The sequence below is a fragment of the Erpetoichthys calabaricus genome, chromosome 4 (assembly GCF_900747795.2).
Source record: "Erpetoichthys calabaricus chromosome 4, fErpCal1.3, whole genome shotgun sequence".
Classification (NCBI taxonomy): domain Eukaryota; kingdom Metazoa; phylum Chordata; class Cladistia; order Polypteriformes; family Polypteridae; genus Erpetoichthys; species Erpetoichthys calabaricus.
Window position 1 is genome coordinate 259,515,196 of NC_041397.2, and position 12,858 is coordinate 259,528,053.

At 36.8% G+C, this 12,858-nt stretch overlaps 1 protein-coding gene across 1 annotated transcript in view; it reads right to left on the reverse strand.

Annotated features, from left to right (window-relative positions):
- Positions 1–12,858, reverse strand: part of chaf1b (chromatin assembly factor 1, subunit B) — a 62,368-nt gene that overhangs the window by 35,637 nt on the left and 13,873 nt on the right. The window contains exons 2-3 of the mRNA XM_028800688.2: positions 12,526–12,677; positions 4,882–5,014 (exon numbers count right to left, since the gene is read on the reverse strand). Coding sequence (XP_028656521.1) covers positions 4,882–5,014; positions 12,526–12,651 — 259 coding nt within the window. The 5' untranslated portion in view covers positions 12,652–12,677. The remainder of the gene's footprint in view (positions 1–4,881; positions 5,015–12,525; positions 12,678–12,858) is intronic.

Below are 12,858 nucleotides of genomic sequence, written 5' to 3' on the forward strand. Positions count from 1 at the left end.
AGGCAAAGCTAGAGGCACAGAAAACAAATTCAGTCTCCAGTTTCAAAATTCAACCTCGTATGCAGTACCTGCAAAAGGGACTTCCATGCAAGGATCAGGTTGTTGGGCCACTCCAGATGTTGTACTCAACAGCACTTAGATGTTTGCGCCATGGTCAGTCTATCATCCTCAGAGATGGACGGATGCGTACTACTTCCCAGCTGTTTTCCTACCGTGGATATACATCAGAGATGCTTGGAGCCTTGGAATCAAAGTATGGTAAGATTGTATTTGATGGCCCAACACAAACTTAACTATAGAAAGGTCTCCCGAACTGTGACTGTGTCTGTTACAACTGACTGTGGAGCGGCCATAGATTTATTTTCTCCTGGGAAACTGCAGGCCACAGTTCAATAATAATGTTATTAGACAAACTGTTGAGCTCAGTATGGAACTGCTTACTTTTACTTTGTGTTAAAACTAATCTGTATCTTTGTGTAATGTGTAATCCTTATTATGTAATCAGTAAAGTCTGCAATGGAATTTTACCTGAGAACTTGTTACAGTATTCTGAGCCTGCACTCAAAGAATGTTATACAAAAATACTTAAACTGCTTCTGAAGGGAGCTTTTTTTCAAGGGGAGAGGGTTAATATATAGTAATTTTCACCAGAAAACTCTCATTTCACTCTCATTTATTTAATGACAGATCTTCTAAACACTAAGTGGTAGCTGCTACAGCATGGATTCATCACTCTGGTTTCCCATACTACACCTGGTCATTGTTTATATAAGTTTTTGCAGTCTCTCCATGTCTGCATGGGCTTTCCTCCCATATTTTCAATAGCCCTTTGTGAGCATATGAGGTGTGCATAAATAAGCTCTGGCATGGACTAGTGCCCTATCCGGGGTTGTTTTCTGCATTCTGTCTAGAGCAGACAACCCACCACAGAGGTGAATTGAATTACAGTACAAGAATGTTATGAAACTATAAGCTGTTGGTGTATTCATGCATTTACTGTTTGTTACACTGTACATGATAGTGAGCTCAAACAGCTAAGGTTGGTCACAGCAGTTATAGGTAGAAATCAACCATGAAATAAATACATTCGAGACAAAGCACACATATACTGGACTAATTTAAAATCATCATTTACCTTAACAGTAAAAGTGGGGAATAAGAGGGTTTAAGTTTACCTAGAAAGCCTGTCAACATTATTGTGCAAAACAGATTTGCTAAAAGTCATTGAACTTTTGAGTAAACAGGGATTTAATTAGAATGACAGAAACACCAGATTCTACTATGAAGTAGATGACGTAATATAAATAGTAAAATATCACAAAAGTGCCTTGGAAAATGGACAAGAATACAAATAAAATAAATATTAAGTGTACTTGATTAAAAAAAAAAAAAAAAAAAAAAAAAAGGAAAAACAGCTTTCAGTTTTCCCAGAAATGTGGTATCTTATTTGAAGTACTTGAACTTAGATAATGAGGGTACAGATTTCAGCATGCAGGTATTGTAAAGGAAGCCTTTAAAACATTCCAGAAGATCTATTAAGTTTTTCACAATTAACTACTGCTGTGTTGGGGTGCTTACAAAGCTGATGAAACTATTACTTATTCATTGGCACTGCCTTCTACTGATGAGTAACTAATTCAATTCTTGTATTTTATTCAACAAACAGATTTTCATCTTGCATAGCATTGGCATATATACTGTAAATGCTTGAAGATACTGAAACATAGTCAGATGGGTATGCTAATCATAATGATGAATTTTTTTTTTTTTTTTTTAAATATGCCTGAAGCACATTAACCACCTTCTGTTTAATAAGGTACTATGACCAAATGCAGATTAACAAATGATCTACAAAATTACCAGACAAAAACATGATTATTAATAGCATCTTTTTATTGCTATGTATGATATTTCCAGACGATAACTTGCACAATGATTCCTTATTTATATCACATTGTTTTCCATTTTCAAATTAAAGAAATTCTGCTAGAGGACATTTATAAGCAAGCAATGGAGTAGTTATTATGGAAAAATAAATTAACAAAATGTATCGGTGCAAAGACAGCTGACTGATTTGCCAAGCCATTTAGAATTCTGAGCTGCTGATTATGGAAACAGAAACACTTTAAACAATACTGTATGTTCTAAAAATACTTAAATCATTATCAAACAATTTTTAGCTAGCCACTGAAATATTTGCACTACTTCAAATATAATGCATAATTAATTTTCACTTTTCTTGCTGCTCTTACTTTAAAATAAACTCTTCAACAAAAACACAGGGACATGAAAACTTGTTACGGGCAAATGTACAAATTTTAGGAAGTTTTCCTTCACATCAAAGAAGTATAGGCACATAAATTATAAAGTGTGACAGAGAGCGAGACATGCGGGTCTTTCAGATCTCAACTCAGTTATTTTGGAGAAGCTGTGTGAATAGGATTGGCAAGACTGTTAGGATGAATGGTCTTTTCTTATCAAATTTTTTCTAATTTCAGAACATAAGCTGAAAGAAACCAGCAGTCTGTTTCTAAATGTAAGTTTTGTCCCCCACTCCCAATCTATCAGTAAATCTGCTTAATCCAGTTCACAGAAGCCAGACCATCTCTCAGCAGAATCAAGCAAAATGCAGGAACCAATACAGGATGCTTTTCATTGCAGGGGAAATACATTCATACAGGGACAATGTAGAGTCCCCTTTTAACCTAAAATGTTTGGGGAGTAGGCTGATAACTAGGGCACCTGGAGAAAGACTCAGGCAGACCCTAAAGGCCAGGTTATACTTCACACGATGCGACACATGCTCCAGCGGACGCTCCGGCTATGCAAGCGCTATACTGTTTATACTTGCGCATGTACTTTACGTAAATCTAGAAGAATCCACCAGGCGGCAGTGCGAGATATTATCACGGTGAGATCAGGTTTGGCTTCGCTGTGTTGTGAATTGCCTGCAACAGCCATTAAATTCCGAGGACATCCTACTGCAATATCTCTGAAAAGGATGTTTAATAATTAAATCTATCAATCCAGGGATGTGTCCATTCCAGCAAGCAGAAACAATCCCTGGACAGGGCATCAGCTCATTGCAAGGTGAATACAAGCACTCACATACACTAGCGTCATTTTAGTGTCACCAAATCTGCATATCTTTGGAAGGAAACTGGAGCACACTGTGGAAACCCAACAGGAAAACATGTAAACTCCAGGCAGAGAATACCAGCAACATGACTCCTCGCGAGACAGCAACAATACTGCTCCGCCACCGTATCAACCACATGTGTGTAATTATTAGCAGTGTTCATTATTTAAAAGAAATTAACGATTTATCTGTAAAATATAACATGCATACATACTTTAATGCATTTCATCATGAAAGTGATATCAAGTATAAATCTAAGGATTCTTAAATGTGCAGAGAGTTGGAATATCATAAATGTAATGTGGTCTGTGTGGTGATCTATTGCTGTTTGCCGCCGCTGTCAGGTCAGGAGGAAGCCCCAGAAAAAAAAAAAGATGGCACAAAAGATGGTATGTGAGACTTTTAAAATGTATTGTGTCATAACGATTGGTAATATGCATTCATGGTGCTTTTATATTCAAGCTTCGCATCTGTATGTCGGCATTTTGCTTCACCACATCAAACCATTAATCAAACATCGAAGCACGCGCTTTGATCCCGTAGGATCTACATAGAGGCTTTCTGTCACATGTAGATAGTAAACAGAGACTCTGACATCACATTCTAACTTTTATCACACTGCACCCCCTGACTTTTTGCTGGTACTGCAACTCGTGCATGCGTCACGTTCATTTCTGAGGACCTGCTCAGAGGATGCGTCAAATGAACGCTGGTAACGCATGGCAGCCATGATGCGTGCGCATACTGAGCGTGAAGTATAAATGAGCCCTAAGTGAGCATGCAGAAGACACATGGAAGGAGCCTAAGCAAAGGAGAATTTGTGAGAAGCTATGAAATACTAATGCTAGCCATTTTGTTATGATAATGCCCTCTCTTTTACATTGAAGCATAAATATACAATTTTAAAACAGTTTTTGGACTAATATTGAACTCCTCAGTTTTAGGCGTGAACGTCACTCCCGAGTGCCACTTGGGCAACGGCATAGACATGTAAGATGCAAGGATTACTCAGGCTGTAAAAGTGCTAGCAGTGTTAGTTACGAGCGTTACTCAGGCCAATGGTATAGGCATGTCTTGTGTAAGCGTCAGGCCCGACTGTTACCTGGGCAACAGTGTAGACATGTCTTCTCTGAGCCACATAATAGCATCTTGTAAGAAAAACTTCTCATCAGCTGTGATGACAAAGTGAGTCTGTCTTCAGGCAGTGAAATTGAAACAGTGAAACCGAAAGTGATTCTGGTGAATCCAAAACTGATGCTCGTGTCACTTGCTTATGTGCTGCTCATATTATTAATAATAATAAATGTGTATCATATTATACTTACTACACTTTGTGTCTTTAGTGTTTTCCAAGTTTTAAAGTAGAAAGATGAAATTTTATAAAAATATAATTTTTCAAGCCAAAAAATGCAATGCTTTTTACTTTTTTTTTGAGAAAAAAAATAACGTTAAGGTGGTTTATGAATGAGAAAAACCCATTAAGAAGAACAAGAAAGAAGAAGAAACGAACAGATGTTAACAAGTAGCAGGAAAGCAAAAGCAAATTAGTGTTGCATTAGACTGATACAAGTAAGTACTTTCAAAAGGATAAGTCCATTGGCCAAGCTAAAGCAACTACCTTTTTAATTCAGCATGAGCAACATGTTCATTACTACTTTAAGAAATTAATTTATATACCAGCGAACATTTAAAATTAAAGCTGCTTTAAGAATAAAATAAATTAAATAATTAGAATATTTTACCATCTCCTCCGGATGCCAGGAGTTCAGAATTTGGGGAAAACCGAACTACGTTGACAGCTTTGGTATGGCGTGTTAAATTAGACAGGAACTCTACTATAGCTTTTCCATCGGGACCTTTTTCTACCTGCCACATCTTTGGAATAAAAAAAAAAAGAAACCATGAAAGAAACAAAGAAAAAAGGGTAATAAAAGGTAATAAAAATGTCCCTTCAAAAATCTGAGTTAAAAAAACCCTGCTGCTATTTTTTTTCTTATCCAATACATACTATATGAATGTTTAATATGGTGGAAACTGTTAAATTGTATAAAAATAATGCAGAGCAAGGATGAACAATGTTAGCAGGGTAATACCATGATGGTAGCTGTTATCAAGGAGAAAAAAAAAACCCCACATTTTTAATTATGTATAATTGTATATTCAAACATGGAAATTCACAGAATGCATGAGATTAAATTCTGTTTACCTTATAAAAATTATGTCTTGAGGTTATTGATCACATTACATCATTTCCATACATATTAAAACATATCACACTGCAACAGCTCAGTGTGTAGGGCAGAATCATCTACCATAAAATTACATGACAATGACTATTTAAATAAAAAAAAAAATGTTTTATCCCCCCCATAAACCCTTATTATACTTGATTTGCACAACTGATGCACCCACTACTTAACGGTGGCATTACTGCAAATCCTGCAGAAAGAAGATTACAATAATGAAATACCCTTACTTTCAATTTATTGTATCTTTTTTCACAAGTGTGCAAAAAAATCCTACTTTGGTTCAATCTTTTTTGACTCCTTGTACCCACTTTATGTAAACAAATTACAACAATAAAAAAATTATTTCCAGTAGACCAAGGTAGAAAAGCCGATACACTTAGTTCATTCTCCCCTTTTTACATTAAGTATTCATGATTATTAATATATGTGCAATCATTTTTCACATTAATGCAGATTAATACTAAAATTCACATTATTTTCATAAGCTTGGATATTGCTATACTTTTTGGTTGTGGACCTGGTTTTCATTCTTCTGCTGACTTTAAATTGTAACTCAGTTAAAACTGAAGAACACTACTATAGCTGAAAGTAGATACAATAAAGTGCCAAAGTTGCAAATTCTATTAACATTTTTATTACTGAATAAACTTTTGCTTGCTTCTTTGAAAGTGTAATTTAATGGTACAAATGTAATATAATTAATTCTAGCACTATGGTTAAAACTAGCGTTGACAAGCAAAACTTGTCAATGAGACTTTCATAGCAAATATGCTGTGTTCCCTGGAGGCCTATTTTCCTGGAAGTTCGCTGTATGACTGGCTTAGACCAATGTATTGTTTTCCTAGCGATTCAAAATGCATTGCAGAGGTGTAGCAGCCATACACATAATTTTCACACATTGACTGTAAGATTATTGCTAATCTGCTTTGTGTGTGTGTGATGTCACAATTCGATCAGTACTCCAGCCGGCATTCCACCCAGTATGTGTTTAGCAACACTTGGTCAATAGCTATCATGCGGTAGAACAGATCAATATTTTAAGACCTCCTCTATTTTATTTTCAAATATTTTATTAAATTGTATACAATGGACAAAAAGGTAGAAACAGGATGATGTTAAATGGTCATCTGTTGGCTTGCTATGGATCTCATTACTGACTAGTTGCTAAATGAGGAAAAAAGAAACAACTGAGGAATTAATTAAGAATTAATAGATCCAGGATCCAAGTTTAACACTCCCACCTTTAAAGAAGAAGATCAGTATTTTTTAAGTCAAAGTTATTTCTTTACAATCATGGCGTATATTGGGGTACCCAATCCTGGTGGGCTACCATTGCTGCAGGTTTTCATTCTAACATGATCTATTAGTAACTAGTTGTTGCTGCTAATTAACTTTGTCTTAATTGCAATTGACTTACTATTCAAGACTTTTATGGACTCAATTGTTTCTTTTTCCCATAATTAGTAGCCAAACAATAATAAAATACATATCAAGCGAACACATGACCAGCTAATCTGTGTCCATCATACAATATCTGAAAATGAAGAAAGTTTAAATTCTTAGTAATGTTCAAATTTTGAAGGTGCTCTAAGAAAAAAGAAAATCAGCCATTTTGGAAATGTCTGCTGTGGCATAATGAGAGCAGCAACAAGCCATATCATTATATATTGTGTTTAATTAACAACAATTATGACAACAAAAATGATTTTTTTTCTATATAAACTTGTTGGGCTGAAACTTGTTGAAGTTTGATACCGGGACTTAACTGATCATCTGTATGCTCACTTCACATGTCATTTTAGTTTGATGCCATTTAAGAAAAAAGGGAAAATAAGTCAAACAACAACAGAAATTGCTCAATGATGAAGAAAGTGTCAGGAAAGAAAACCTGCAGCCATGGTAGCTTTCCAGGATCGGAACTGAACACCCCCGGTATTGATTTGTCATAAAATGTAGTTCTGACATGAACAATTATTAAAAAAAAAAAAAAAAATTAAAATACCTTTTCTGTTCACGTAGCTTACAATGGGACTAATATTCACCTAAGGACCCAAGTATCTGAAAAAGCCTTAACTCTTACCAAATACATCCACTTCGAAACAGTAAAGATTTTGATTTAAGAAAAAAATGCCTTTAGCATTATATTAATACATAATTTATTATAAGCATTTATTCTGCTTATAATCTTATTTTTGCAATTCTATTTTTTAAACAGTTATGTAATGAAATGGCTTTTAACAACAAACAGATATACCAATCTGTAAATTCCTGTGCATGGAGGAAACATGCAAAACTCATGCAGATCCTGGAGCTGCAAAGGCAGGGATAACTACTCTGTCCTAACTGCAGAAACTAGCATAAATGAAGCTCAGTGGTGATAGCAGTGCTGAGGACACTGGGGGTGGGCGAGGGCACAGAACACAGTCACTGCACTTATTAAGCACTAATCTATCACCATGCTTGGAGGCTCTATAAGCTGTACCTCACATGACAGATTACTAGTACAGTTTGCACATTTGGCAGAAAAAATGCTGACTGTGATTGTGAGGAGCTGGGGGAAAGAGGCATACAGGGTGCCTCTGAGCTTTGGTGAGTTGAGTGAGGCAGGAGCGTGTGTCACTGCATGGTTATAGCGGCCACTGAAAGAATGAAATATGCATCCATATCATGAAAAAATATAAGCGTCCATAAGTGTGCCCTTTTCATTTATTATTGCCTAGTTGTTCACAGAACAGATACAATTCATAATAACATTCAGTAGCTGAATTTGGTGATATCTTTCCAAGATGAATCCACACCCCTGACCATGAAAGATGAAGGGAAAGAAGACGAACAATAGAATAAAGTGCACAGTCCCCTTAAAAATGGCTGAATTTGCAACAATGTTTTGCTTTGTATTTTTTTCCTTAAAAAAACAATGCACTGTTTATCAATATGTGTGGAATCTCAAAATACAGTTCAATACTCTAGAAATTGACATATTAGTTAAGTTTTAAGGCTTTTTCATTCACCTATGGACTTGTGGATCCATTACCGCTATTGTAAAGCGCAAATACAGACAAGGATTTCTTTTTTAATTTATAAAAAATTCTTCACTTTAGAACATAATTCTATGTGGCAAATAATATATTCATTATAATAATACCATGATTGGGAAGAAAATATTTCAAATTGAAATAATACTGAACCTGTTTTTTAAGATTACAGCTCTTCGTAAACCAGATATGTATGAGTTCCTCTGCCATTTAAAAATTGTTTAAAGTGCCGAGAATCAGTAAAGAACATTTTTCTCCCAGCCATTCGTTTTCTCAAATGCAGCATCATCAAGAACACCATTGGATAAGAATAAACTACAGTGAAATACGTTTAACGCGAAAACGCTTAAGGTGAAATATCGGTTAACACGAAATAATACAACGGTCCCGACAAACTACTATGTATTTTCATGCATTTTTTTCTCTTAACACGAAACGAAAATCGCTTAACACGAAAAGATTTCCCTTCTGGGAATGAACAAAATACGGAAAACACCAGCCGCGCAGGCAAGATTTAAGAGGGGTGTGAAATGAAAGAGAGGTGGTTTCACATGTTTCGTAGAAAGGAGGCTAACTTGGCTTTGAAATACCCTCGGAATAGCCTGTGACACGAGCCAATTTTGTTTATCTAAGCTACTTTCACCCTCCACCCCTACAAACGGCACACAAAAACATCTCATCTCTCATCAATTAGCTTTGGAATTCGGTGACGAGTAAAAATCAGAGAGTTTGGTTCGCGTTTTTTTTTTTCTATTTTAGAAGAATTTTTTTTACGAGCACAATGGCAAAGAGCTCAGGGGGAAAGCAAACTGCTATTTTGCTTAAAATGAAGATGGAGCTTCTTAAGGCTGTTGATCAAAAACAGAAGACGAAAACGGAAATCTGTAAAGATTTTGATATTGCTATCTCTACATTATCAACAATACAGTAATTAAAAAAAAAAAAAAGAGAGCAAATTACGGAAATGTTTGAACGGAGTAAGTTTGAGCCAGAGCGAAAATGGATGAGAACGGCCAAGCACGAGGATTTAGAGACGGCTTTACTTGTTTGGTTCAAACAAGCGAGATCTCAGAATGCTCCCATTTTTATTAAATACATGCATATATACATATCTATGCAAATAAAATGTACTCTAATAAACTTAATTTTGTTGAATATACTGCATGTTTTTTTTTTTTTTTTTGTAATATCCTTTAACACGAAATTCTTTTAACATGAAAAAATATTTCAGTCCCCTCAGTTTCGTGTTAAACGATTTTCACTGTATATGCAAAGGCAGAAATCTGGCAATTTGAGACAATGTCTCAGGGAAAGCTGAGAGGGACAACACACAGTGGTCAAAAAAAAATATATATTTTTTTAATTAAAATGTCTTGTAAAATTTTCTCTTTTTTAAATCTTCAGCTGGTCCCTGGTCTGTATCTATGTATTGTAGTTTTGTTTTTGTGCTTTTTTTTTTTTTTTGAGCAGTGGCAAAAAATTGTCTGATTTGAAATCTCCAAAAATATTCCAACCCACTTAGCCCATTGTAGGTGAAAGGGAGCCAGTGTTTATACCAGCATGGGGTGAGCAGGGGTCATGCTTATGAATACACCTACACTTACTCATATAAAGAACCAATACAGAGCTGCCACTTGACCAAACAAACATGGCCAGGCTGGAGTTTGAACTTAACAATGCATAGCAGAACCAGTACCAATCAGCGTGCCACAGAACAACTATGTGGAACTTGTGTTAAATTAAAAAACAAAGAGTATGTTAAATGTTAATTGCAAGCTAGAGTCACACAAATGGTAGTTGTGCGATATAATGGCCTGGCTTCTTGAAAAGGATTTTCTGATGCCTTGAGACAGATGCAGCCAGAATGGCATCATCCCCCCAAACTTAAACTTCATCTAATATTTTTGACAATGGTGGAAAGTGGGCTTTACTAACACTATCATCAGGGCGTTTTGAAAGAAAAATATTTTATTTTGAAATCATATGGATAGTGTGGAACTTTGCTCAATTACTTGGAGGAGATTGCACATTCTTACAATGTCATTGTGGGTATTCTCAAGTTTCTTCCCCTGTGCATAATATTTATTTTGTAAGGTAACCTATCTGGAATAACTTGGCTTAGTTATGTGACAACACTCCCTACAAAGTATTAGTACCCATTTCAGGAATGAATTCCAATTTACACCAGATACTGCTGGGACAGGTCCGATGACCTCGTTCCAGAAAATATCAGCTTCACATAATAGGTTTATCTAGGTTTGACAAGTTGATTGTTGTCAAGTGGAGGGATAGATTAATATTAACAAAACATTTGAAGCAAAAGCATTATGACAGAATAATATGAAGAAATTAAGACGTATTATCGTTTTTGATGTGCAGCAGGTTAGGGTGATAAAGGATAAAGATGGAAACCTACTCACAAGCGAGGAGAGTGTGTTGAACAGATGGAAAGAGTACTTTGAGAGGCTGATGAATGAAGAGAACGAGAGAGAGAGAAGAGGTTGGATGATGTGGAGGTAGTGAATCAGGAAGTGCAATGGATTACCAAGGAGGAAGTAAGGACAGCTATGAAGAGGATGAAGAATGGAAAAGCTGTTGGTCCAGATGACATACCGGTGGAAGCATGGAGGTGTTTAGGAGAGATGGCAGTGGAGTTTTTAACCAGATTGTTTAATGGAACCTTGGAAAGTGAGAGGATGCCTGAGGAGTGGAGAAGAAGTGTACTGGTGCCGATATTTAAAAATAAGGGGGACGTGCAGGACTATAGTAACTACAGGGGAATAAAATTGATGAGCCACAGCATGAAGTTATGGGATAGAGTAATGGAAGCTAGGTTAAGGAGTGAGGTGATGATTAGTGAGCAGCAGTATGGTTTCATGCCAAGAAGGAGCACCAAAGATGCAATGTTTGCTCTGAGGATGTTGATGAAGAAGTATAGAGAAGGCCAGAAGGAGTTGCATTGTGACTTTGTGGACCTGGAGAAAGCATATGACAGGGTGCCTCAAGGGGAGTTGTGGTATTGTATGAGGAAGTCAGGAGTGGCAGAGAAGTACATAAGAGTTGTACAGGATATGTACGAGGGAAGTGTGACAGTGGTGAGGTCTGCGGTAGGAGTGATGGATGTATTAAAGCTGGAGGTTTCATTACATCAGGGATCGGATCCGAGCCCTTTCTTATTTGCAATGGTGATGGACAGGTTGACAGACGAGATTAGACACAAGTCCCTGTGGACTATGATGTTTACTGATGACATTGTGATCTGTAGCTATAGTAGGGAGCAGGTTGAGGAGACCCTGGAGAGGTGGAGATCTAGAGAGGCTCTAGAGAGGAGAGGAATGAAGGTCAGTAGGAACAAGACAGAATTCATGTGTGTAAATGAGAGGGAGGTCCGTGGAATGGTGAGGATGCAGGGAGTAGAGTTGGCGAAGGTGGATGAGTTTAAATACTTGGGATCAACAGTACAGAGTAATGGAGATTGTGGAAGAGAGGTGAAAAAGAGAGTGCAGGCAGGATGGAATGGGTGGAGAAGAGTGTCAGGAGTAATTTGTGACAGACGGGTATCAGCAAGAGTGAAAGGGAAGGTCTACAGGACGGTAGTGAGACCAGCTATGTTATAGGGGTTGGAGACGGTGGCACTGACTAGAAAGCAGGAGACAGAGCAGGAGGTAAAAGAGTTAAAGATGCTAAGATTTACACTGGGTGTGACAAGGATGGACAGGATTAGAAATGACTACATTAGAGGGTCAGCTCAAGTTGGATGGTTGGGAGACAAAGTCAGAGAGGCGAGATTGCATTGGACATGTGCAGAGGAGAGATGCCAGGTATATTGGGAGAAGAATGCTAAGGATAGAGCTACCAGGGAAGAGGAAAACAGGAAGCCCTAAGTGAATGTTTATGGATGTGGTAAGAGATGACATGCAGGTAATGGGTGTAACAGAGCAAGATGCAGAGGACAGAAAGATATGGAAGAAGATGATCCGCTGTGGCAACCCCTAACGGGAGCAGCTGAAAGAAGAAGATGATACAATATAGTTTTCTAGTTTTGGGTGGTCAGATTTGATAGTTATTTGAAACAATGACAACTTTTAAAAATGATACTCACTCGTACGATTGTGTCAACACCTGCTGTAGCCAACCGGTTTATCTGGTTGTTTATACTATTCTGGAAATCAATGCTGTAGACAGGCTCTTTATTATGCCATGCAATCTCACATGTGATGACCTTCATTGTGTCTCCCTGTAATGCAGCAGTACCTTTCAAAAAAACAAATTCAACAACAGATATCATACATTTTTTTTCACTTATTCATAGACAGGACTATATTAAATCACTTTGAGAAACATGACGAAACAGAAACACAACTAAAACTTTTTCTAACACAGAAAAATGATAAATTCTGTGTTAAAATCAGAGTTACCATCCCAAGACTTTACT